At 47.0% G+C, this 26,479-nt stretch overlaps 1 protein-coding gene across 1 annotated transcript; it reads right to left on the bottom strand.

The window, feature by feature from the left end:
* Positions 1 to 21,384: 21,384 nt before the first annotated feature.
* On the bottom strand, positions 21,385 to 22,869 carry KCNE5 (potassium voltage-gated channel subfamily E regulatory subunit 5). The gene has a single exon (XM_008272870.5). The coding sequence runs from the start codon at positions 22,695 to 22,697 to the stop codon at positions 22,278 to 22,280; it is 420 nt and encodes a 139-aa protein (XP_008271092.2). The 5' UTR covers positions 22,698 to 22,869; the 3' UTR covers positions 21,385 to 22,277.
* Positions 22,870 to 26,479: the final 3,610 nt, after the last annotated feature.

The following is a 26,479-nucleotide window of genomic DNA, read 5'->3' as shown; positions in this document are numbered from 1 at the left end:
CATTCTGTCTCCTTCAACCATCTCCAGCTTTTCCCATGTCTTCTTCCTGCCCCCACCCGTGCCGGATCTAAAAGTCAATCTTGCCTTGGAGTGGCTCCAGCTGTTTGCTAGTTTTTGGCATCCCAGTCCCCAAAACACGCAGGCATTCCCCTGGGCACACCTTCACTTGCAGAGTGAACTCCTTTGCCCAAGCCTCCTCTCGTTCAAGTTCATGTGATCCGAGGTGGGTGTTAGAGGGGGTTGGGGGGGGGTCCTAAGCCACAGACAGATACCCTGAGAGATCTGAGAAGGGACACTGAGCCCAGTTTGTAAGGCCATTCGGGGTGTCCAAGACAGCCAGCAAATAGCAAATGCTTAAGGTTGGTGAGGGTTGGTTTTTTTTTAATCAAGCATCTGCAGTTGCTGGGTGTAACCCTAGCCTCCTTCCTCTGTGCAATGTGTGAATGTGCTATCGTCAAGCATTCCGCATATTGATTCTCTCACATTTCACTGACTTGATCCCTCTCTGCCCCCATTAACCCCGCATAAGGGGCACTTGCTCTTTCAAATCCAGGTCAGCCCTTGCAGATGGTCAAGTGGCATAACGGTTAACCATCCGCCACCCCCGCCTCCATCTCCACTCAGAATATGCCATTCTGTGGCTGAAAGTGTAGGGGGTAAGGAGGAAGCCGAGGATTGTTTCCTTGAACTTCTGCTTGTTTTGCCAAAGTATAAATGTGATGCTGAAGAATATGTCCAAATGTTCCCAAAATAGACCGAGTGCAGAGGCCGCGCTCATGCCTGGGCATTCCCAGAACTGGTTTCACTCTGTAGCTTCGAGAGGCTCTCTGCGCAGAAGGTGATGAGGAATTCTCACTTGATGTGGTGCTGCATAGTCAATCCTTCAGGATTAGGAAAGCTTCTTGATTTAGGAGACATTTGTCATGGAAAGATCTCAGTCCCCTCTGGGGAATCTATCTCCACCTCCATCCCCCATCTCCCCACTCCCTCAGTGCCTACTCAGGCAGCTTATAGCCACTGCAGGATGTGCTTCCATGGGCTCATTCTGGGCACCTGTAACTTTCTACATTCTCATGCATTTTCTCCAAGTTGCTCAAAGTAGGCGTGCTGTTTTTTAGCTACTTCTTAGCAGTAGCCTTGTTTCTCATCATCACCACTCATTAGCATGTCTTTACTATTGATTTATATTGAATTTGATGGCACAAGTTAAATATAAACATACGTATTAGAAATATCGAAATGGACCCCAGCTACTGTCTCCTCACCTTGAGATAAATATCCAACAAACTTAAATTGAGGAGTATTCTGTAAAATACCTTGATGGGTGCTCTTCAAAACTGTTAAGGTCATCAAAATATATAAAGAAAATCAGGCCGGCACTGTGGTTTAGCGGGTTAACAACCTGGCCTGAAGCGCCGGCAACCCATATGGGTGCCAGTTCTAGTCCCGGCTGCTCCTTTTCCAATCCAGCTCTCTGCTGTGACCTGGGAAAGCAGTAGAGAATGTCCCAAGTCCTTGGGCCCCTGCACCCGTGTGGAAGACCTAGAAGAAGCTCCTGGCTCCTGGCTTCAGATTGGCACAGCTCAGGCTGTTGTAGGCAATTGGGGAGTGAACCAGTGGATGGAAGACCTCTCTCTGACTCTCCTCTCTCTGTGTGTAACTCTGACTTTCAAATAATTAAATAAATCTTTAAAAAAAAGAAAATCTGAGAAATGGTCACAGTGCAGAGGAGCCTAAGGAGAGGTGATGATTAAATGTAATGGATCCAGGTTATATTGTGGAAGAGGAAAAGAGCATGAAAGGAAAAACTAAAATCTAGTTAAATCTGATGAAAAAGTATGAACTACAGTTAACAACGACATCTAGACACTGATTCATCAGTTGTGACCAAAGTACCCTAGTGATATAAGATGCCAACGATGGGGAGGAGCAATCTGGAGTATATGGTAATTTGCTATACTGTCTTTGGAATTCTTTGGTCAATGTAAAACTATTCAAAAATTAGAAAGCTATGTAAATATTTTCAGAGTTACAGAATGGGGTGTGGAGAATGGGTTGCACACAAATGACACATTAATTAATGTTCTAATAATAACTAAGACTTATTAAGCACTTGGATTTTTCCGGGTGCTAAACTGCATATGCACTTATTACTTTTAATCCCTCAATACTCTTCAGGAAGGGTAATAATGTTATCATCCCCATAATATTCTGTGTCTTCATAGGGTTTTGGATTACGCAAAATATATACATTTGTCAAAATCTGTTGAATCATTCACTTAATATTTCTGTAATTAATTACATGTGAATTTTATTACAAAGAGAATAAAACTGTAATTTATTGAACTCCAATACATAATAGGCATGCTGAACTACTTTGGTGGGAAAATGTACTGATGTCAGCAACTTACTCTGAAGTTTAAGTAAATCTAAAATACTTTGAAATACAAGATGACTCAAAGTGATAGAGAGAGGGATAGATAATTGGAGAGATATTTCAGCAAGCAAGTAAAGCGTTAATGGCAGAATCTAAGTGGTGTGGTATTCTCTGCACAGGTGTTCACTGTACAAGCTTTTCTTTATTTTTAAGATTTTATTTATTTATTTAAGGTAGAGTTACAGAGAGTGAGAGAGAGAGAGAGAGAGAGAGAGAGAGAAACAGAGAGAAAGGTCTTCTTTCCATTGGTTCACTCCCCAAATGGCCACCACGGCCAGAGCTGCGCTGAAGCCAGGAGCCAGGAGCTTCCTCCTGGTCTCCCATGCGGGTGCAGGGGCCCAGGGACCTGGGCCATCCTCCACTGCTATCCTAGGCCATAGCAAAGAGCTGGATCGAACATGGAGCAGCTGGGACTCGAACTGGTGCCCATATGGGATGCCAGCGGCACAGGCGGAGGATTAACCTACTGTGCCACCGCGCCAGCCCCACAAGCTTTTCTAATTTTCTTTACTTTAAAACTTTTGTGGTCGGTGCAGCAGCTCAATAGGCTAATCCTCTGCCTGCGGCGCCAGCACCCCAGGTTCTGGTCCCGGTTGGGGCACCGGGTTCTGTCCCGGTTGCTCCTCTTCCAGTCCAGCTCTCTGCTGTGGCCCAGGAGGGCAGTGGAGGATGGCCCAGGTCCTTGGGCCCTGCACCCACACGGGAGACCAGGTATAAGCACCTAGCTCCTGGCTTCGGATCGGCGCAGCTCCGGCTGTGGTGACCATTTGGGGAGTGAACCAACGGAAGGAAGACCTTTCTCTCTGTCTCTCTATAACTCCCTCTCTGTCTCTCTCTCTCTCTCTCTCTCACTGTCTAACTCTGTCAAAAAAAAAAAAAACTTTTGTAAGGGGCCAACATTGTGCTTTAGCAGGCAAAGCTGGCAGCCTACAACACTGGCAACACACATGGACACTAGTTCAAGTCCCAACTGCTCCACTTTCAATCCAGCTCCTTGCCAACAGCCTAGGAAAAGAAACAAAAGATGGCCCAAGTGCTTGGGCCCCTGCACCCACATGGGAGACCCACATGAAGCTCCAGGTTCCAGGCTTTGGCCTGGCCCAGCCCTGGCCATGGCAGCCATCTGGGGGACGTGAAACAGCAGATAGAAGAGCCTGCTCTCTGTGGCTATCCTTGTCTGTAACTCTGATTTTGAAATAAATAAATAAATAAAACCTTTTAAAAAACACTTTTTTTTTTTTTTGAAAGAGTTAGACAGTGAGAGAGAGACAGAGAGAAAGGTCTTCTTTCCGTTGGTTCACCCCCCAAATGGCTGCTACGGCCGGCGCTGCACCGATCCGAAGCCAGGAGCCATGTGCCTCCTCCTGGTCTCCCATGAGGATGCAGGGCCCAAGGACCTGGGCCATCCTCCACTGCCCCCCGCCCCGGGGCCACAGCAGAGAGCTGGACTGGAAGAGGAGCAACCGGGACAGAACCTGGCACCCCAACCGGGACTAGAACCCAGGGTGCCGGCGCCACAGGCAGAGGACTAGCCAAGTGAGCCACGGCTCTGGCCAAAAGACATTTTTAAGATGATATTGGGGGGCCAGTGCTGTCGCATAGCGGGTAAAGCCGCTGCCTATAGTGTTAGCATCCCATATGGGCACCGGTTCAAGTCCCAGCTGCTCCAGTTCTGATCCAGCTGTCTGCTATGGCCTGGGAAAGCAGTAGAAGATGGCCCAAGTCCTTGGGCCCCTGCACCCACATGGGAGACCCAGAAGAAGCTCCTGGCTCCTGGCTCCTGGCTCCTGGCTTTGGATTGTAGCAGCTCCGGCCATTGTGGCCAATTGGAGAGTGAACTAGCAGATGGAAGACCTCTCTGTCTCTCTCTGCCTCTCCTTGTTCTCTTTGTGTAAATCTGACTTTCAAATAAATAAATCTTTAAAAAAAATGATATTGGGAAAACATGAAGACAAATATAAGGGAGAAAATCTTCATAATACCCCTCCCAGCAATAACCACTGTTAAATACGTTGTATATTCTTTCATGTATTTTATTACATACACATATATTTTTGAATGAATATTTTTGAATGAATACAGCTCAGCACTCACAATTTTCATTTAATAATTTAGCCATTTTCCATGATGGTTTTTGTAATGGGGCTTTATAATATTCCATCATATGTTTATACAATAATTTATTTAATTAATTTGCTAGTAAAGAAGGGGAATATTAATTGTGTATAACGGGTTTTGAGTTTTCTTTTGCTTTTTACTGTTACAAACTTTGAAACAATGGAAATTATCACACGTATCTTGGTTTATTTGTGTGAGTATACACGTGTGATAAGTTGCTAGAAAGAGAATTCTTCGGTTAAAAAGAGTTTTGCTACAGGGCTGGCATTGTGACATATTGGGTTAAGCTGCTGCCTGCAATGTTGGCATCCCATATGGATGCCGGTTCAAGTCTCGGCTGCTCTACCTCTGATTCCTCTCTCTGCTAATGCAGCTGGGAAAGCAGTGCAATATGGCCCAAGTCCTTGGGCCATTCACCCACAAGGGAGACCCAAATGAAGCTCCTGACTCCTGGCTTCAGCCTGGCCCAGCCCTGGCCATTGTGGCCATTTGGGAAGTGAACCAGTGAATGGAAGAACCTTTCTTTACCTTCCCCCACCTCCCATAACTCTGCCATTCAAATAAATAGAATAAATATTTAAAAATATATTTTGCCAGCTTGCATAATATATGAAAATTCCTGTTTCCCCACACCTTCAAGAATACATTATTATTGACTAGTTTTAATTTTTGTAAACATGAGATGTGAAAAAGAAAGTAATTGTAGCTTCTCCTAATTTTAATTTCTGTGTTAGTGGGGCTGAAAATCTTTTCTGTGTTTACTAGCTCATTGCATTTCTTCTTTTGTTAATTGCCTATTCATTCATTTTTTCCTTTTTATATGCAAGAATTCTTTATGGGGCTAGCACTGTGGCATAGCGGATTAAGCCTCCTCCTGTGGTGCTGGCATCCCACATGGGTGCCAGTTCGAGTTCCAGCTGCTCCACTTCTGATCCAGTTCCTTGTTTATGGTATCAGCAAGCAGTGGAAGATGGACCAAGTGCTTGGGCCCTTGCACCAGCGTGGGAGACCTGGATGAATTCATGGCTCCTGGCTTTGGATCAGACTAGCTGCACCTATTACGGCCACTTGGAGAGTGAACCAGCGGATGGAAGATATCTCTCTCTCTCTCTCTCTCTGACTCTCCCTTTCTTTGTCTGTAACTCTTCCTCTCAAATAAGTAAAGAAATCTTTATGAAAGAAAATAATTATTTGTATAGTATGCTCTTTGTAGTATGTGTTGCAAGCATTTCCCTTTTTATTCTTTGGTTTTACCGTTTTCATGCTTTGCATGTGGCTTTTACCATTCTGTATTTCCTTTCTTTAACTTCATAGCCCTTTCAGGTACAGTAATGAATGTAGCAAGTCAAGTAGGTTACTGCATGGTGACACAGATGATGATGAGACTGGGACTTGAAGCCAGGTCTCTCCATTCCTATCTTGGTTTCTTTTCCATGACAAAGAAAGAGCTGAAATGGTTATGTCCATGTAAGAGAAGGAAAACATGTTGCTTGATGTGTGCTGATAACCCCTGCTGAAAACTTCCACAACTAGCTCGACTGTTACACACTATGGAGTCATGACAACCAGTCTCCACTGGTCCCTTACTGCTACCACACAATCTTTTCGGTTTCCTAATTGGCTTGTCCAAACCCCCTTCACTGTGATGACTTCAATCATTTTCCACTTTCATCAAGGCTCTTCATATCCCCTCTGTCATTTCAGAGGAAATAAAACCCTTCAGGTGGGAAGGCCCAACTTCCTATGCCACCACTGTTAAATTGCCTAAATAAGCAGATATCCTACTAATGTTCCCTCTCCTCCTGTCACAAAGGACAAGGGAGGATGTCCCACATTTTGCCTTCCACTCTGGGGCACAACTCCAGCGATTATTCCCATCTGTTTCCTGCATCTGCACCTTCTCCCTTTCTACTGACTCTCCTAACCACACTTAAACATGGTCTACCCTTTCTCTTCTTAAGACATAAAAACAGGGGCTGGCACTGTGGCGTAGTGGATAAAGCCGCAGCTTGCAGTGCCGAAGTCCCATATGAGTGCCAGTTCTAGTCCCTGCTGCTCCTCTTCCAATCCAGCTCTCTGCTGTGGCCCAGGAGGGCAGTGGAGGATGGCCCAAGTCCTTGGGCCCCTGCACCCACATGGGAGACCCAGAAGAAGCTCCTGGCTTCAGTTCGGCACAGCTCCAGCCATTGCAGCCAATTGGGAAGTGAACCAGTGGATGGAAGACCTGTCTCTCTCTCTCTCTCTCTGCCTCTCCTTCTGTCTATGTGTAACACAGACTTTCAAATAAATAAATCTTTTTAAAAAAGTTTTTAAAAAGACATAAAAACAAACCCAAATATATTTCTTCAACCTTTGGTCCTCTTCCAAGTTGTTCCTAATCATGCAACCAGAAAAGCAAAAGCAAAGACCTCGCCTTTGAGTGTACAGGTCTCAGATGATTAGTGTGCATGGCAAATTGCTACAAATTCATCTTGAAGGGAAGAGAAGAAAAATTATTACTTGCTATAGGGAAGATAGAGCTGCTTTGAGGGGAAATGGGCTTTTACCCCAGGATACAGGAGACTGATTTGAAGAGTGGCCTGATTTATGTTACCTTTCTGGCCTAGTGGGCTAGATGTAAGCCCCTCTGGTGAGAAGAAACTAACAGACATTTTGTGAGCTTCTAGGTGAATGCTGAGAATCAGAAGCTGATGAAACACTTTAGTTGTGATTTGATGACCCAGTGTGCAAGAAAATTAATGAAAGGATGGTTTGTCCTGCTTCTGCCTGTAACAACTCTCTAGTGTCTCCCGGAGAACATGTGATGTGAGACAGATCCCTAGGCACCTTGCTATCCATGTCACTATGCATGAACACCAACACACCCAGGATGGCCGCCCTCTACAACAACAGGCAATGTGGACAGTGGGTTCTGGAATAGAATACAAGCATCAAGGTAGTGAGTACAGCTGACAGATTGGTGGATCAGCACATAGGAGGCAACACTTTGGGGTGATTCTTAGAAATAAGCAGAGGACTCTCTGATGGGGCCAACTTTCTCCCAGCACAGCCAGAAGCATGTCCCACAGTCGCAGAAGGGAGGATCTAGGGGGCCTATGGTCTCCACATGCCCATGCACTGTTGCTAAGAGAGTCTCCAAAAGCAGAATTCATTCTCCAAGGCCTCCTTTCTTGTTTCCCAAAGGGTTATCATCATATATTGAATATATCCCCCGGAAGTCTATGGAGTTCTCTTTCTGCTCCCCTAGGAGTGAGCAAGATGAGAAGCAGACTCTGTCGTGTTGTACAGGCATCACTTGGTATTTGTGTGGGACTGGTTCCAGGACCCTCCCTGCAGATACCCTTCCAGGATGCTCAAGTGCCTTATGACAAATGATTATTTGTATATATCCTATACACACCTGCCTTATGCTTTAAGTCACACTAAATTACTTATAATACCAAATAACAATATAAATGCTATGTCAGTAGTTGATATACTGTACTGTTTAGGGGTTAATAATAAGGAAAAATGTCTGTACATGTTAACACAGATGCAACTGTTTTCCAAATATGTTCAATCTTCTGATCCAGCTTTCTGCTATGGCCCTTGAGTGTTTGGGGCGATTGCCCACAACTACAGCCCTTCTTATTCCCTCACGTAGGTCAGCCCCAGAGCTGTTGCCAGCTGGAAAGACCTCCTTCCCATGGCTGAAGTTGCTGCCTGTGCATGTCTGCTGACACTCACCAGACCAGAGCGTTCCTAAATGGGAGTCTGTTTCAGCAGAGAACTGGGATTCAAGCAAAATGCTTGGTAGGGGAGAAGGGGGGCACTTGACTTCAGTAGCCAATTCAGGCAAGCCTGCCCCTGAGCCTTATCAGCCAATCAGAATGGAGTCCCAGGCTACCCTGAAACAAGCTGGCTCTCGTTGACCTATATAGAAAAGCAATACTTCTCCTCCAAGCCCAGGCACCGATTCAAATACAGTCAGTCCCTCATGTCCATGGGTTCCACATCTGGATTCAACCAACTGTAGATTGAACATATTTAAACCGTTGCTTTTTTTTAAAGATTTATTTATTTGAAAGTCAGAGTTACACAGAGAGAGAAGGAGAGGCAGAGAGAGAGAGAGAGAAAATCTTCCATCCGCTGGTTCACTCCCCAGATGGCTGCAACGGCCAGAGCTGCACCGATCCAAAGCCAGGAGCCAGGAGCTTCTTCCGGGTCTCCCATATGGGTGCAGGGGCCCAAGGACTTGGACCATCTTCTACTGCTTTCCCAGGCCATAGCAGAGAGCTGGATTGGAAGTGGACCAGCCAGGTCTTGAACCAGCTCCTGTATGGGATGCTGGTACTGCAGGTGGCAACTTTATCTGCTATGCCACAGCGCTGGCCCCTTGAAAGAGTTTTTAAATGAGTCTGAACTCTGAAAGGAAAACTCAGTGACATTTAGGACAGCTTTGGCACTGTGTGCATTGGATTGTATTTTCACTTTTGAAAAAAAATACATCACTTTTTTATATTGCTTGTGGAGGATTTCAAATGACTGAAAGAGAGAGAGAGAGAGAGAGAGAGAGAGAGCAGGAGGAAGTGGGAGGTGGAGGGAGGGAAGGAGGCAGGGAGGGAATTTCCTACATTACAAGTGGGCAAGTGCCTTAAACATCTAATGCCAAAAAGCTTGAGGCTTTTATTTGTTTCCTTAGGTGCTTAGAGAAAGCTGGCTAGGGGATGCCTATTCAAGGTAAGCTCTAGTTCCCTATCTAGTCACCCACATACAAGAGACTACCCAAGATATACCCACAGTGCACTGTGCCAAGAGGAGCACTCACGACTTGCCCGTGGTCTGAGGTGACCCCAGGAGGAGTATTCCTAATGACAACAGCTGGTTACTCCAATCCAGTCATCACAGATCTCAAAGATCCTGAGAAGGCTGCATTCTGGAGTCTGCGGGATACTCCCGTTCACTGAACTACAGTCACTGGCGTCTATTGAGCAAGTAATAACAATAGCTTATCATGCACCAACTCCCGCAGTGTGTATTTTACATGCATCATCTCACTTCCTAACTCCATGGGATTGGTAGGCCCTCTTATTCTCATAGGGAAACTGACGCTCCAAGAAGTTAAATCATTTATCCAAGGTCACTCACTGAACAATTAAGTGGCAAAGTCTGCTGTATACACATGATCCAAGATGCTATGCCGATTTCTGCCAATGATTTGTCAATTGATAGTCTTGCCCCTTTACTGCCTTTCCAATAGTCTCCCAATAGACACTAGCTGCTTTCTGTTTCTACCATCAACTCATTCCTTAACTCTTTCTGTCTGGTTTCCCCTGTTCCCTGCTCACAAGCCATATGTAAGGTAAGCAGTGACAGTATCCAGCAAATCAAATGCTCCCTCCTCAGCCTTCAGTTGCAACACATCTGCAGGCTCAAACACACCCTTCTTTAAACTCTCCCTATCTTTTGGCCTCTGCAGTTTTTCTACTTTCCTGTTAGCTTCCTTATCCATCCTTCTCTGTCTTCCTCAATGGATTCCTGGGATGCCTTCTCCTGCACCAACAGAAGTGGGTTTTCCATAAGGCCCTGCCCTCTGCCTTGCCTCTTCTCTCCCGGAGTTGAAATGAAAGGGCCTCAGTGACAGGCAGCACAGCATTAAGGGCTAGGAGAACTGACGCTAAAGTCAACGTGCATGAATTCCAATCTCCCTCTGTGACATGCTTGTGACCTTGGCAAGTTTCTCTGTGCTCCTGTTTGCGCATCTACAGCATAACTCACTGAGATCATGTAAATAGGGTACTTGGAGCTGTATCTGGTGAAAGGTAAGTCTCATGCAACATTTGCCATTATGCAGTCTGGGCACTAAGGCCCTACCTTTCACCTGCACTCCAGGTCCACCCCAGCTGGTTGTTCAATCTTTCCCCAAAGGGCTCTACAAGGCTCACTGTGTCCCAAAGTGCCTTCATGTCACCTTCATTTCTACTCTCCAAACACCCTATGTTTTAGTTACTTATATTTGTTAGACATCACCACTTTCCCCACAAGCATAAAACCTAATGAGATCCATCCATGCCTCTCTCTCACCATCTTCTATTCCCTTGGCTACACAGCTCTGTGAGGTGTACCCTTGAAAATCCTCCTATGTGGATGATGGGAATGTTTTTGCATTGATAGTAGTGATGGTTGCACACCCTGTGGATGTACTGTGCACCACTGCCTTGTGCACTTTGAAGTTTCCAATGGTAAGTTTTGGGTTGTGTGTATTTTACCACAATTCAAAAAAAATCTGTCCATTTCCATTGCCACCACCTTTGTCCAGACCACTGTCATCTCTCTCCTGGAATACTGTCACAGTCTCCTAACTGGTCTTTTATGCTTCAAGGTGCTTTTGCCTATCCCTAGAGGTACTGATATAGTATGTCTTGAGGGTGGAGCCTGGAAATCTGCCCTATGAGCAAGCTCCCCAGGGAGTTCTTATTAAAGTTGGGAAATCACTGTCTATAGGATGAAGTTCAAACTCCTTAATCTGACAAGATTCTTTCATGTCTTCCTCTAATGTGTCTGTTGTCCTCTGTTTTACTTTTTCTTATAATTGCTTTATATTTTGACCATTGATGATAATTTGTCATGAGAAGAGGAATAGGATCAAGATAATTCTCTGAACTTAAAGGAAAAAGAGAAGAGGTGGAGGAGAAGGAGAATGAATGGGGGAGAGAAAGAGAAAAAGAAGGAGGAGGAGAAAAAGACAGAGAGAAGATAGCTTTAGATTTAAACCTTAGTTCAAATCCTAGCTCCACCGCTCACTAGCTATGTGAACCAAAGTGGTACTTTACGTCTGTGATCTTCAGTCTCTATCTGCTAAAAATAGTACTGCCCTACGATCTTGTTGTAAGCACTAAATTCTGTAACACATGCAAAGTCCTTAGTATTTATGCATCGGCAATATCTTTGTAAAAAATCAATCACTCTTTAAGCTTAGAAGTGACACATGTTAATGACAGTTTTTTCAATAAAATTCAGAGCTGTTTTCTCAGGGCCTAGCCCTGTGCATGAGCCAAATCAAGTACACTGTGTATTTTGCTGCTACTGTCATTAATATTGTTCAAGTTGGGGCTGGGATCAAGCACACCAGCAGGGAGCTTAACCTTGGCAAGGTGAGGGAGCACATCTTCCTGAGAGCAGGAAGCATTTGAGATGGCTGTGTGCGGACGGCTCGGATGGAAGCCAAGGAAACTCCTGTCAGTTGGCCTCAATCTTGCCAGTAATGAAGGAGGTGAAGTCATCTCCCGAGAATGAGGTGGGGGGGGATGGGGCTGGGGGCTTGAGGAAAGGGCAGGAAGTTTGGAGCAGCTGCTGTAGGGAATGTGATAGGGAGTCAGCAAGCGAGGAATGAACGGATTGTTGAACAGCCAGAGGGGCCAGCTTAAGGTAGAGAGCACACATTGGCAGGGAACCCAGTGAGCTGGGTTTCTCCACCAAGCCAACAGTGGAAAGAGCCACCTTCCAGGGGTCACTCAGGGATGCAGATTGGAAAGGCAATCGTATGACAAAAGGTAGCGTAGGGAAAGATTCCAGGAGAGACTGGGAAGACTGGAACTATCCATGGACCAGGAGAAAAGGAAGCTCCATTTATTACTTAAACAAATCTGTAACCACTACCTGCTTCATAAATATTATGCGAGTGTCTGGGCAGAGGGCAGGGGATGGGGCAGAGTGTTTCGAAGAACCATACATACAAAATCCCTGCATGCAACACACAAAGAGACTTCAAAAGGTTCATGAAAATGGCATTTAAAATAAGTCTATTTTATGGCAAAAAAAAATTTGGAATCCATGTATATAAGGGGTATTCCAAACATTTGTGAAAAGAGAGTATTACGAAAAAATTATCCATCAATTTAAAAGATTTTTGCATCAAAAGAAACTTAGCTTGAAATTCCAAGTCACACAAACTTTTTGAAGTATGCTGATATATTCCCATAAAGATTTACATGCAGATGTTTGTACACCTATTATTCATCATTGCGAAAACCTGGAAACAACCCAGAGAGTCTTCAACAGGTAAGTGGATAAACGAACTGGGATGCCACTGGGAAACTTATCGACAATAAAGAGCAACAAACTATTGACCCATACTACAAAATTGATGAATCTCAGAATCAGCATGCTGAGAGACAGAAGTATACACCACACAATATCATGTGCATAAAATTGTAGAAAATGCACATTAACTAAAAGCCATAAAAAGCAGATCACTGATTTTCTGGGGAAGCAGGAGAGAGGCACAGAAGATCATAAGAAGACTTTTGGGAGTAATGGACAAGTGAACTACCTTAATATTGATGACAGTCTCTCAGATAAATTCATATGGCAAAACTCATTAAATTATATATGCTACATATGTGCACTTTTTGCACATCAATTATTTCTCAAAAACTGGAGAGTACATCTTCTTTTAAAAATGATTTATTTATTTTTATTTGAAAGTCAGAATTACAGAGAGAGGGGGAGATACAGAGAAATCTCCCATCTGCTGTTTCATTCTCCAAATGGCTGCAATAGCCAGGACTGGGCCAGGCTGAAGCCAGGAGCCAGGAGCTTAATCTGGGTCTCCCATGTGGGTGCAGGGGCCCAAGGACTTGGGCCATCTTCCACTGCTTTCTCAGGCGCATTAGAAGGGAACTGGATTGGAAGTGGAACAGCTGGGACTTAAACTGGCACCCATACGAGATGCTGGCACTGCAGATGGCAGCTTAACCCACTGCACCACAGTGCTGGCCCACAAGAATGCATCATGTCTTAATTGACTTTTAAAACCCCTTGCTCTCCTGAGATGTACAGCCTGCATGAGAGACTGATAGTAAGCTAGTAAGTAAATAAGCTGATCACTTTAGACAGTGCTTCTTGCTGTGAAGTAAATATACAGGGCAGAAGCAAGAAGGGATCGCGAATTGGGTGGGAGCTGCAAAAACGAGCAATTATAACTACGGTGGCCAAGGAAGGCCGCTGAGAAAGCGGCATTTGAGCTGAGATCGGAATGATGAGAAGGAAGTTGTCACAAGAAGATTGGGAGGAAGAACATTCCACACAAAGGAGACAGAACAGGCCAAAGGTTTGGGGAAGGGTAGAGCTTTGAAGGAACAAGGGTAGTTTAAGGAACTCGATGGGTTTAAGGAACCAGAGTCATGTAACTTGAGTTAGGAAGCAAGAGGGAAAGCATACAGTAGTCTCCCCTCGCATGGAGGATGTCTGAAACCACAGATACAACCCACCAGGCTTTTTCCTACCCATGCATACACAAACTTAATGCCTTTTCCATCATAACTAACTGCTTGTCATGCTCTGTGCCTGTCACTTTTGCATTTTGAGGCACAAAAGCAAAACCAGCATGAATATCTTTTTTCCTTCTTCATAATTTCACAGAAGATTTGTTCTCACCTTTGATCTTTTTTTTTTTTTTGACAGGCAGAGTTAGACAGTGAGAGAGAGAGACAGAGAGAAAGGTCTTCCTTCCGTTGGTTCACCCACCAAATGGCCACTAAGGCCGGTGCACCGCGCTGATCTGAAGCCAGGAGCCAGGTGCTCCCTCCTGGTCTCCCATGCAGGTGCAGGGCCCAAGCACTTGGGCCATCCTCCACTGCACTCCCTGGCCACAGCAGAGAGCTGGACTGGAAGAGGGGCAACCTGGACAGAATCCAGCGCCCCAACCGGGACTAGAACCAAGGGTGCTGGTGCCGCAGGCGGAGGATTAGCCTACCGAGCCACGGCTCTGGCTACTCACCTTTTTCAGCAACTTTGGTGTATGCTTTTTTTTTTCCTTTTTGTAAGTTGAGAGCTTTCACCATTTCCCTTATGGCTTCTCTTTGGTATATCCAAATTGCCATGATGAAATGGTCTTGTTTTTTTCTTGGTTTATCACTGGCACAGAGGCATGTCTTGTCTTGTCATTAGGCTTACCTGATGTTGCTGTTCTGGAGCGTTGTCTTTTCCAACAGGAGAATACCAGGCCAGTTTCAAGTAACAGTGAGGCCTAGGTGTAAATGTCAGACCAGGTCCCAGACATCAGGTATTGCTTCTCTCTCTCTCAGGTAGACAAGCAACTGTGGGGAAAAGGAACTTTAAAACTCTAATTTGGACATGTTAACTTAGAAATGGATTTAGATACTACCCAGTAGAGATATTAAGAAGATAGTTTGGGGGCTGGTGCTGTGGCTTAGTGGGTAAAGCTGCTGCCTGCAGTGCCAGCTTCCCATATGGGCACCAGTTCAAGTCTTGGCTGCTCCACTTCTGATCCGGCTCCCTGCTATGGCCTGAGAAAGCAACAGAAAATAGCTCAAGTGTTTGGACCCCTGCAACCCACATGGGAAACCCAATAGAAGCTCCTGGCTCCTGGCTTCGGATGGGACCCAGCTCCAGCCATTGCAGTCATTTCTGGAGTAGTTTGATGTTTAGAAATTGAGGACATGAAGATGAACCAATAAGTGAGAATGAGAAGAAAAGGGCTGTCAAAGAAGGAGAAAAACCAGGAGCCTGAGGTGTTATGGAACTCAAGAGAAATGTGTCAAGGAAGGAGTGATCAACTCTAATAAATCCTAAGGTGTCATAGAAATTGAAGACTAAATATCTAGCATTAGATTTGGCAATGTGTGGGGTTGATATTGAGCCACGGTGGGTTAAGATGCCACTGATGATGCCAGCATCCCATGTTGGAGTGCTGGTTAGTCCTGGATGCTCTACTTCCAATCCAACTCCTTGCTAATGCATCTGGGAAGGCAGCAGAAGATGGCCCGGGTGCTTAGGCCCTTGGCCACCCATGTGGGAGACCTGGATGACATTCCTGGTTCCTGGCTTGGGCCTGGCCTAGCCCTGGCTCTTGCAGGCATATGGGAATGAGTGAATCAGCAACTCAAAAATTCTCTCTCTCTCCCTCTCTCTCTCCCTGTGTCTCTCTCTCTCAGCCTTCTTCCGGCTCTACTTTCCTAATTCTTGTCAGCCTACAAAATATGTCAATCTTACCCACCTGCAAAACAACTCCTTGGCCTTTCTTCCACCTTGAGCTATTGTTCCCTTCCTCTTGTCCCTTTTTGAGTAAAACTCTTCAATCTCGTCTGCTTCCTCACCTTCCCAGGCTTGCCTTAATCCATTGCAATAGGACCACACCAATGAAACTGTTTTGTCATGGTCACCACTGACTTGCATGTTGCCATATTTTTTTTAGATTTGTTTCTTTGAAAGGCACGTGACAGAAACACAGGGAGAGGGAGAGAGAGAGAGAGAGAATTTTTGAGTTGCTGATTCACTCATTCCCATATGCCTGCAAGAGCCAGGGCTAGGCCAGGCCCAAGCCAGGAACCAGGAATGTCATCCAGGTCTTCCACATGGGTGGCCAAGGGCCTAAGCACTTGGGCCATCTTCTGCTGCCTTCCCAGATGCATTAGCAAGGAGTTGGATTGGAAGTAGAGCATCCAGGACTAACCAGCACTCCAACATGGGATGCTGGCATCATCAGTGGCATCTTAACCCACTGTGGCTCGATATCAATCCCACACATTGCCAAATCTAATGCTAGATATTTAGCCCTGGAGAATAGGGGGAGTGACAGAGGGACTGAAAGTCAAGACGAGCTGGAAGAACAGAATGATAGCTACCATTACTGAATCCTTACCCTGGGCTAGACATTATGCTAACTGTGCAGTCTTTACAACAACCCTGTAGATAAAGGTACTGTTTCTTACACCCATTTCACAGATGGGGAAATGAGGCTTGGAGAAGGTCACAGACTACAAATTGGGACCCAGGAAATCTGGTGCTGGAGCCTATGTCTTATGCCCTATGTACACTCTTCTGTGATAGTAAGTGATGGCAAAGGTCAAAAAGTAGGGGCCAGTGAATTGACCAGCCCCCTGGACTTGCTGGAGAAAATACAGAAACTTGCAAGACATGGTGTAGTTACTGGAGACACGGGATGGACACCATGCTTGTAATCTCACTTTGGCTTTGGCTTGGTACTGACTTACAGGAAGGTAGCCGAAAAATGGTGAGAAGTCCATCCATATAGTGCTCAGTGGACTCATCGTAGTGTTTCCCCCCAACTTGTCCCAGCCATCCCTCTTCGTGTCCCATCTGTGAAGGTAGTCTTCCATCAGCCAGAAGGCCAACCAGACGGAAAGCCCAGGGCTTCTCCCCACTTCTGCCTGCCCCAGTTACTCCCATCTCCACCCTCACCTCATCTCCGAACCTTAGGAGATTCACATGGAAGGGCCGAGGCCCTCCCTGGGTAGCTGAAGCTTATAGTTTTCCTAACTGCCCCAAAAGCAATGGGGATCAAGGAAAAGCCAGAGTCCTGTCTTTGAGGAGCTTATCACAATGGTGTGGCTGCCAGAGCCAGTCCTCACCTGTAGAGGAGCTAGTCCCTCTTTATGCCTCTCGCGCTCTCCCAGGGTTGCACATTCACCACTAATGATACATTTCTGGTATCTTTGCTGGGACAAGTAGCACATTAGCTGGAAGTGAATAAGGTGTCATTAGATCATGGCAATAGTGTATGAACAGAGTATGGGACTGGGAGTGGCAGGAGAAGGTTGGAACAGGAAGAGAGTAAAAAAGCACCTTTGTCTTCATTCTTTCTCTTGTCAGACCTGATGGAGGTGCAGCCCCTACGACATCCCATCTAGACTCCAAAAAGAGATAAGGGGAGATTCCCCGTAATTCCAGGGAGATGAGGTGATTTCATGAATGGACATCGTGTAGGTCAGGTATGTGGGAGCTCAGTCCATTCATACCACAACCCAGTTATTATTTTTGTTTTAAATATTTATTTTCATCTACTTGAAGGGGGGGAGACACACATACACACACACACACACACACACACACACACAGAGAACCCTAGTCCTTCCCAGGGTTCCAAGAGTATCAGGCAGTAAGAGTAGAAGGTGATTTGAGAAGTTGTGGGAGGTACAGCATGCCCCCTCTGCACCCTCCCTGACACATGTAAACATTTCAAGGTCTCTCTCCTAGACCCCACTGAAACTCACAACCAGACATTCTCTCACTTTCTCCTTATCCTCAGTGAATATGAATACCGTTAAGAGGGGGAGTCATCTGAAGGAATGATTAAGCTCTGTGCTTCTGTATGAAGTAATTTAGCTGTGTGTCTCTTTCTCTGACTTAATAGGGCACCGTGGCCCAGTAATGTGAGTGTACTTATGTTGTGGGCTAGGCTGGGCCTAAATTCCTGTCCCAGACTCTTGCCTGTTACTTGGAGAAGAATTCTAAGTATAGGCACAAACACAGCATGCAGAGTGATAAGGTTTATTTACAAAATGAGAAGAATACAAGGCACTTGAGGGCTTTATTTAGGGAGATTGAGCCAGGAAAGGTAGAGAGATTTCCACTCCTTGCTAGCTAGGGGCCACCGGGTCGGGTGGGGAGGTTGGAGGGGGGTGGAGAGAGAGACCCTTCCCTTTTACCAGGCTTCTTATGGGCTTCAAAAAGGGGAGTGGTTACATAGTACCGCCCCCAGGTCCCAGGTAAGGGGAGGTGCACCCGGGGGAGGGGTCATCTGATGGACAAGAGGGTGGATAGGAGTACGTGGGGGAGGGGCAGGTGTGACCTCCAGCTCATGAACTTAAACTATCTCCCTGACTGTTCCCACATCACTTACACTATTAAACTGTACACCTAGGAAAATGACTGACATAGTAAATGCTGTGTTTTATAGATTTTACCACAATTTTTTAAAAGATGTTTTGGGCCGGTGCCGCGGCTCACTAGGCTAATCCTCCGCCTTGCGGCACCGGCACACCGGGTTCTAGTCCTGGTCGGGGTGCCGGATTCTGTCCCGGTCACTCCTCTTCCAGGCCAGATCTCTGCTGTGGCCCGGGAGTGCAGTGGAGGATGGCCCAGGTCCTTGGGCCCTGCACCCCATGGGAGACCAGGAGAAGCACCTGGCTCCTGCCTTCGGATCAGCGCGGTGCGCTGGCCGTGGCGGCCATTGGAGGGTGAACCAATGGCAAAGGAAGACCTTTCTCTCTCTCTCTCTCTCTCTCTCTCTCTCACTGTCCACTCTGCCTGTCAAAAAAAAATGTTTTGGATCTATTCCCCTGCTTGCTCCGACTGCCCGCTCTGCAGAGGATGAGGCCTGGGTTGTGGCTTTGACTCTGACTCTGTCCTCCCTCAAGACACAGCTCTTGTGGCACAGATAGAGCCCCCAGGCCTCGTGCTCTGAGCCCTAGCACCGAAGGAGGAGTTGCCTTCATCACATTACTCCTCTTCCTGAAAAGATTATAGGTTGTGTTCGGCAATCAACAGGCTGAGAAGTGACTTCCCATCTGTCTTCTCCCAAGGCCGTTTTTTGGATGAGCGGCTCAAGTTGGCTGGCCCACAGTTCTGGTCCTGCACTCTCTCTCAACCCAGCTTGGTGCATTTGCTTTAGCTGCCAGGCTAGACCGTTTGGAAAGCAGCCCAGGCCCTTTTATCTTTGTGGATACAAATTATGTGCCAATTGTTTAAAAGCAGTGGCAAATTAAGAGAAGGTGGTAGCTACAAACAGATGAAAAACCCCATTTGCATTCCTCTACAAAAATCAAATTGACAACACAGAAATACATTTGTAATGGAAGAAAAGCTTCCATTTATTTTTGTACTGTCAAGGAGCACTTGCAGACATTGGAACGCAAAACATCTCCTAGTGCATCTTTGTTGAAAGTCTGAAGTTACAAGTAAGGAAGCACAGGTCTTCTGCTTCAGTATTTTTATTGAGCAAAGATCTGAAGCTGAACTGAAACAGTTCTGCTTAGGCAGAAGGGAGAAACAGACTGCTGAGTGGCGAGAAAAAAATAATGACTTATTACAATGTGTAACATTTTTAAAATCACTGCAATTTCTGCAGTCAGCCCGTGCTATTTGGAGATGTAGTATCAGAACTGGGAGTTGGCTAAGCACTTCATTTTTCTTTCTTCTATCTTTCCCAACCGCAATAGGATCATTTCAATGTTGTTGCTACCTTCTTTGGCCGGTAGAAAGCAGAGGGTCCAGACATCTTGGAAACTTGATTATCTGAGACACAGTTGCAACACTGAAAATGCTTGGAAAAAAAGCAAAGCACTCCCAGGAGGCCGATTTAGGAGAGTTCTATGGTTACTTCCTATACATGTTTCTTTTTTTCTTTTTCTTTTTGACAGGCAGAGTTAGTGAGAGAGAGAGACAGAGAGAAAGGTCTTCCTTCTGTTGGTTCACCCCCCAAGTGGCCGGCGGGCTGCACCAATCTGGAGCCAGGATCCAGGTGCTTCCTCCTGGTCTCCCTGCAGGTGCAGGGCCCAAGGACCTGGGCCATCCTCCACTGCACTCCCGGGCCACAGCAGAGAGCTGGACTGGAAGAGGGGCAACCGGGACAGAATCCGACACCCCGACCGGGACCCCAGTGTGCCTGCACCTCAGGCAGAGGATTAGCCTAGTGAGCCACAGCGCCAGCCCTGATACATGTTTTTAATGGATACCCAGCATCATCATAAAAGGCCCAAATGTTTTTGAAAGTAGGAATATTTCTCTATAGCATTTACTTCCCATAGCTGGCAAATTAATGCTTCCTTGGGAATTGTCCCAACTACTCCCAGATTCCATTATTCTGTTTCAGACAATATAGTATTTTAAATGTCTATGGGAAACCGGTACAGATGTGATTTGCAAAGTTTCACCACCTAAAGCGGTGATTAGGGCTCATTCTCAAAATAATCTTGTGTCTCCAGTTCTGCCAGCTAAATAAAGAGCACTACTGTATTTAAAACCCAGGGTTGGATGCCTGTGGCATCTCTGTACCTGCTACCCTCCCCTGACACAGCCTTCAGGCCTCCATGTCTGGCTGAGATGCCCTCACTGCATCCTCTCTTCCAGTCATTGTCTTGGAATTTGGCCCAACCCCTGGCCCCCACCATCAAGGAGAGGGGGTGGCCTTACATGGCTGGATTAGGACTGGAAAGAAGCCAGTGAAGGGCGATGCGAGTATAGCTTCAAGGAGTGAATCCTGGAATGAAAGTACATTCAGTGAATTTACTAATAGCTCCAGTAAAATACCAGATGGGCTGGGAGGTCAAAGCCAATGCCTCGAGTGAGGTTTGTATATTATCAATGCATTCATGTTAATCGTAATATCTTTGTCCTGCGATTACTGAAAAAAACAGCTGCATTTAGGCAAATAGGTTTACTGCTAAGCCGTGATTTTACGTGTGTCTGATGAAATCCAACCAGCATCATGTATAAGCATTTCCAGGCCTAAGCAGGCAAGTTTCTGCCAACTTTTTGGAGACAAGAATAAATGAATGAACACCTCTAACTTTACCCATCAATTGTTAAGATTGCTAAGCTCGAGCCTCTTCTCTCGGACTCAAGATTTACAGTTCGATGGGTTTTTCTTCTTTAACATGCCCCATTTTGTGATAGTTAATAAGGTAGCTTCTAAAACTTAGCTTTGACAATAGCTCCTAGTGATGGGTTCGGGGAGTTTTGGTTTTGTTTTAGTGCATCCTGAAAAACCAGAAAACGCAAGTGGACAATCCTTATTTAGCATTATGATATTTCTAAGGGCATCAGATTTAGAAAGAGGAAAGGGACGTAATAAAGCAGCTAATACATTTGAAATACTTGACATAACAACTCATTTAGCCATGTAAACCTTTTCATCACCCACAATCACACCTATAGTATTAGAATTGGATGTTTAGATACACATATCGTAACAACCCAAGCCCAAAGCCAAACATCATTTCCAAAAAAAAGGGGGGGGGTTCTTCTCTGCTTCTCTGTATGGTACTGGGTCTCAAGGCTGGGGTCTTGGAAAGAAGACTCTTAGGTTACTGCTTAAACAATCTTTATTACCTGCCTCTGACAATCCCCTAGGGTAACAGAGCAGGGTGCACCTGAGCCTCAGGCGCCATGGATGAAGCAGACACTGCGCTACCAACTGAATCTGTCTAGGAGAAGTTTGGAAGCACTGGAATGACACACCCACTAATGTCTCCCCTCTGCAGAGGACAGCAAAGCTAGGAGAAATCAGCTAAGTTACCTCTGGGATGACAACTGGGGAGGCGAGAAAACCATACAGTTGGGCTCATGGATCCTCCCCTCCCCACTGGGACTCCCTCCCTCAGTCCCCACGAAGTCCATTCCATCCCAGTCCTAGTGTCCGGGGAGCTCCCTGCTGAAAGACAGAGGGCGGGGAAACGGTGTCTGAGGCCTCTTCCTTTTCTTTGTCTGTGTCCCTAAGGCAACAGGAAGCAGGAGCTGCTGCAGCCGGCCTGGCAGGGATGGCAAGCCCGTTGGCTCTGCAGAGTGAGCAGTCCCTGGCTGCCCCTGGAGCAGCTGCCAGTTAGACGGCCCAGAGTTTTGATAGGACTTCATTGCTTCAGTTTAACGCCAAGTGTTGGACGTGTCAGATTCAGTTCCCAGAGGGCTGGAGCGTGATGTTGGAGCTGTCTGAAGACAAGAGAGCAGAGGCAGTTTAGTGCAAGCTGCATGTGCCGCGTGGGGGTGGAGGCGTGAGAGGAGAGAAGGGTGAAAGCGGCCAGCAGTGGCTAGGTGGGGTGGTGTTCTCCTTCCAGGTCCTTCCAGACAAAGTCTCCTGGCCTCTTATTGTCTGGGCCTCAGGTGAGGCGGGCCCTGGAAGGGGAGGAATGGGCAGGAGCTGCACTCAGGGAGAAGCAAGGAGATGAGGCATGCGCGAAGGAGCAAGCTAGGGTAGTGGTGCTTAGACCCGCTCGGCACCCTGGGCGAGAGCAGGCAGCCCCGCGGAGGAGAGCTGGCGGCAGCCCTCGGCCCGGGAGGAGCCGGCGGCAGTCTCGGCGTCGGCGGCCGGGGCCCATTCGTGCTCAGCGCAGGTCTGGGACAGCTCATCCTTGGCCTCGACGAGCTTGCGGGAGCGGGTGTAGGCCAAGATGAGGCCTCCGGCCAGGCAGGCGTAGAAAATCATGATGAGCAGGATGTAGAGATAGGCGTCGTCGCCCTTGGCGCTGGTCACCTCGCGGCCCACGAAGGGGTCAGGCACAACCCCCATGCCCATGCTTGGGCCGGGGCCGGCGCCCAGGCCGCTGGCGTTGCCCTGGTGGTGCAGCTGGAGCAGCAGGTGACTCAGGAGGGTTTGCAGCCGTTGGCTCTCGCTGCAGTTCATGGCTGTCGGGGAGCGACACGGCGGCTCCAGGTCGGTGCTGACCTTTCCCCCTGGGCGAGGGGAAGGGAGCGGAGAAGAAGGCCGAGCGCGTTGACGGCGACGGCGATGGCGGCGGCACAGGGCTCTGGAGCTGGCGCGCAGTGACAGGGGGCGCCGGCCGCCGCCGCGTCCTTATCCCCTCACCCCCGCCCCTCCTCCCCTTCCCCACCACGCCCCCTCAGGCCCGCGGCCGCCTCTTCCCAGGCTCCGGCTGTCTCGCCGCTCCGGGAAAAGGGGACAGCTGGTCGGGCAGAAGGAGACTGGGAGGGGGTGAGACCGGGGGAGGGGCATAGGGGGCGGGGGCGCGGAATGTGCGAGGCCCCAGGCAGCCGAGGCTTGCAGGGGCAGCTTACTGGGGCCAAGCCGGGACCCTGGGCTACGGAAAAGAATTCCTTCCAAGGTTCTGGTGCTTTGGCTCTGCTACAGCATCTGGCCCCCTCAGGGGGTCCGCTCGAGTGCGACCACAGACGCCTTCCCTTCCGTTAGCTTTCCGGAAACATGGCAGCAGACTCCCCTTGTGCTCTGTGGCAGTTACTCCCAGAGCTAAGGATCTTGCTTGGCCTATCTCTGTAGCCCTCAATACGCACATTCAAACCCCTCTCCCCAAGCCCCCATCCTCCAGCCCTGGTCCGAGGGGAGCATCTTATTCAGAAGATGGACAGGTCAAGTTCGGTGACTGAGTGCTCCGACACCTGGCTAGAATCCACACCCATTCCTGCTGATAGGACCACACTCCCTGGAAGTAGCTCCGCCCTGACTCCTAGCCCACCGTTCAAGGGGCAGTATATGTTAGCGTGTGCGTGTGTACCATGCGTGCCCTTGGTAAGTCATCTTCCCGGAAGTGAAAGCAAGTTCTTTCATGAAGAGGAGGGACATGAAAAAGGCCCTTTGACTACACTCTAGGTGTCTCAGGATCTGAAACGTGCCAGCTCTGGGGGATATGCTCACCACACTCCTGCTTAGATTGGCACACAGCTCTGTGCCCCTCCAAGGGCTTGGGAACCATCTAGATCCCGATGGCCTGTGCGGTGGCCTTTTTTCCCCTTCTTGTCAGAGGGCATTTTTTTTTTTAGGAGAATACAAGGCACTAAGGCAAAGCTCATTCCAGACTGTTAAACCAGACACAGACACAGAGTTTCACAAAGCAAAAGGGTGAAATTTCAGGTAGTAAAGAATAAAAAAAGGAGATTGTACTGCTCAGATCTGGTCGGACATAGTCACCAAATAAGAATAGAAGGAAGGAGGGAAAAAGTATTATGACCTTACTCATTCCTTGAAAACCAAGCTATCTGTTCAAGATCATTTAGTCCAGGGCCAATCAATATGTAGGTGCCAGAGTTGAAAAGAAAAGAATACTTTCTGGTTCCTCTGCCCTGGTCATCCATTGTCCCTCCCATCCACAGGCCTCAGACACATTCCACCTGACCCTGACCACTGGCTACCTTCTAATCACCATGCCCAAGGGCTCTCACCTCAGAGTGGCTCATGGGAAAATTGCTAGAGTGACTTGGCGTGAATGCCAGAGAACAGAGCTAGGGGATTTTTTCAAAGCCATCCCAACCCCGGGGATGTGACTGTTGAACTGAAGGATTCCCTTTATCTGTTAAAACAAGCCCAGAAATACCGGGTGTTTTTTCCCCAGGGGCAGGGTAGCGGAAGAAGCCCTTTCAGTATAACATATAAATACTCCTTTAAACTTCATTGTACTTTTCAACAGCCTTATAAGCTAGTAGGATTATTCCCTTTTTCAGAAGTGGGAACAGGTTCAGAGCGGTTAAACAGCAGGACTTGAATGAAAAGGTTTGACCTTGTGCTCAATCCTTAGACATCACTCTAGCCCTGTGACTAGTCCTCGCAGTGCCTCCATTTCTCCACTGCCACCTCCCCCGGAACCCTCTAGAGTCCAGACTTTCTGCCAAAACTGTTCCCTGTGAGTTTTCCAAAGACCTACTACAAGTCCAATTGAAGGGTCTCTGCTCAGTTTGCATCTTTGACCGGGAGGATGAATTTGATTCCATAAACCACTCACTCCTTCCTGTAGCTGCAGTACCCTTGCTTCTCATGGCATTGCATTCTCAAGTTTCTCTGATTCTCTCTCTGACCCATCATTCTCTGTGTCCTTTGCTAGCTCCTCTTCTTTCCTCTATCCATTAGCTGTTGGAATCCCTGAAGGGTCAATCCTCAGATATTCTCTCTTAATATCGATTTCCTTGGAAAATGTCTCCTTACATAGTTTTACCTACCTGGCAAACATTTAGCTAAATCTGAATCTGTCGCTTCAGTTTTTCTTGGTAGAACTCTAAAATGCATCTGTTTCTTCCTTTCTGGCTTTATTGCCGTGAGCTTAATCCAAACTCTCATTACCACAGGTCAAATATGCAAACTGAGAATCTCCTGGCAGATCTCCCTGCCTATAACTCAACCCACCATGCTATGATTAGAATAGTTCTCCTCCAACATCATTTCCGTCAAATCACCTCTATATTCTGAAACCCAGAGTTGCTCCTCATTGGTTCTCCCATAGAGCCCGATTCTCTTTGATGGATCTTAATTCCTTGCCACTAATAGACACCACCTTCTCTTTGAATTTGAAGAACAGCATGTTCCCAGAGTTCTTCAATGTTAAGCCTTTTTCCTCCCTCAAAGTTGACTGATTAAAGGAAGCCTTGCTCAGTATCCCTGTGACTCTTTACAATGCGCTCCTCCTGGCTCTATGCTAACTCCGACTGCAGCATTCAGAGCAGAAATCATGGACAACATGGAAAAGCACCAAGAAAAATGTGACTAATAGTATACACAGATGCAAACACATACAGTCATTGTTTCATAGCCCATCTTTCTCACTTTTTTTTTTTTTTTACAGGCAGAGTTAGACAGTGAGAGAGAGAGACAGAGAGAAAGGTCTTCCTTCCATTTGTTCACTCCCTAAATGGCTGCTACGGACAGCGTGCTGCGCCAATCCAAAGCTAAGAGCCAGGTGCTTCTCCGGGTCTCCCATGGGGTGCAGGGCCCCAAGCACTTGGGCCATCCTCCACTGCCTTCCCGGGCCACAGCAGAGAGCTGGCCTGGAAGAGGGGCAACCGGGACAGAATCCGGTGCCCCAACTGGGACTAGAACCCAGGGTGCGGGTGCCGGTTCTGCAGGTGGAGGATTAGCCAAGTGAGCCGCGGCGCCGGCCAGCCATCTTTCTCACTTAATAACATTGTGATTTTTCTCATGTCATTTACTGTTTTTCCAGAACATCATTTTACTGTGTACACAGTATTCCAGACTATGAATCTGCCACAATGTATTTAAATTAGCCCATATTGCATGATTTCTCTTATTTCCAGGTTTTTACTATTAATAATATTTTAATGAACACATGCAAGGACACTTTTAACCCCACTAAAAGAAATAATTACAGGACAGAAAGCAGAAGACTAATGTGGGAAGTGATAGATGTGTAGAAGAGGGTGGAGACAGAAATGGAAATGGTCATAAAATTTAAATAGGCACAAGTCTCAGAAAAAAACAACAGATGTGTGTAGGGGGATTCTGGCCTTTTTTTTTCACACCAGGGGCTGCTGGGTATCCTTTTAAATCCCAGTCCCAGGCCAGCCCTGAATGGCTGAGATGCCGACCCTTTTCCCTGCCACACTTAATGAAATAGCAATTTCATCAAACAAGGATCGGTCCTCATTCCTACCCACCCTTCCATCCCCCACTCCCTCAGCTTCACACCTGCCCCCATACCTATCATA

This window comes from Oryctolagus cuniculus, chromosome X (assembly GCF_051225735.1).
Source record: "Oryctolagus cuniculus isolate XC-2025 breed Fujian yellow rabbit chromosome X, ASM5122573v1, whole genome shotgun sequence".
Lineage (NCBI taxonomy): Eukaryota > Metazoa > Chordata > Mammalia > Lagomorpha > Leporidae > Oryctolagus > Oryctolagus cuniculus.
The sequence above is the reverse complement of the archived record's forward strand: the minus strand, read 5'-3'. Positions and strand labels throughout refer to the sequence as shown.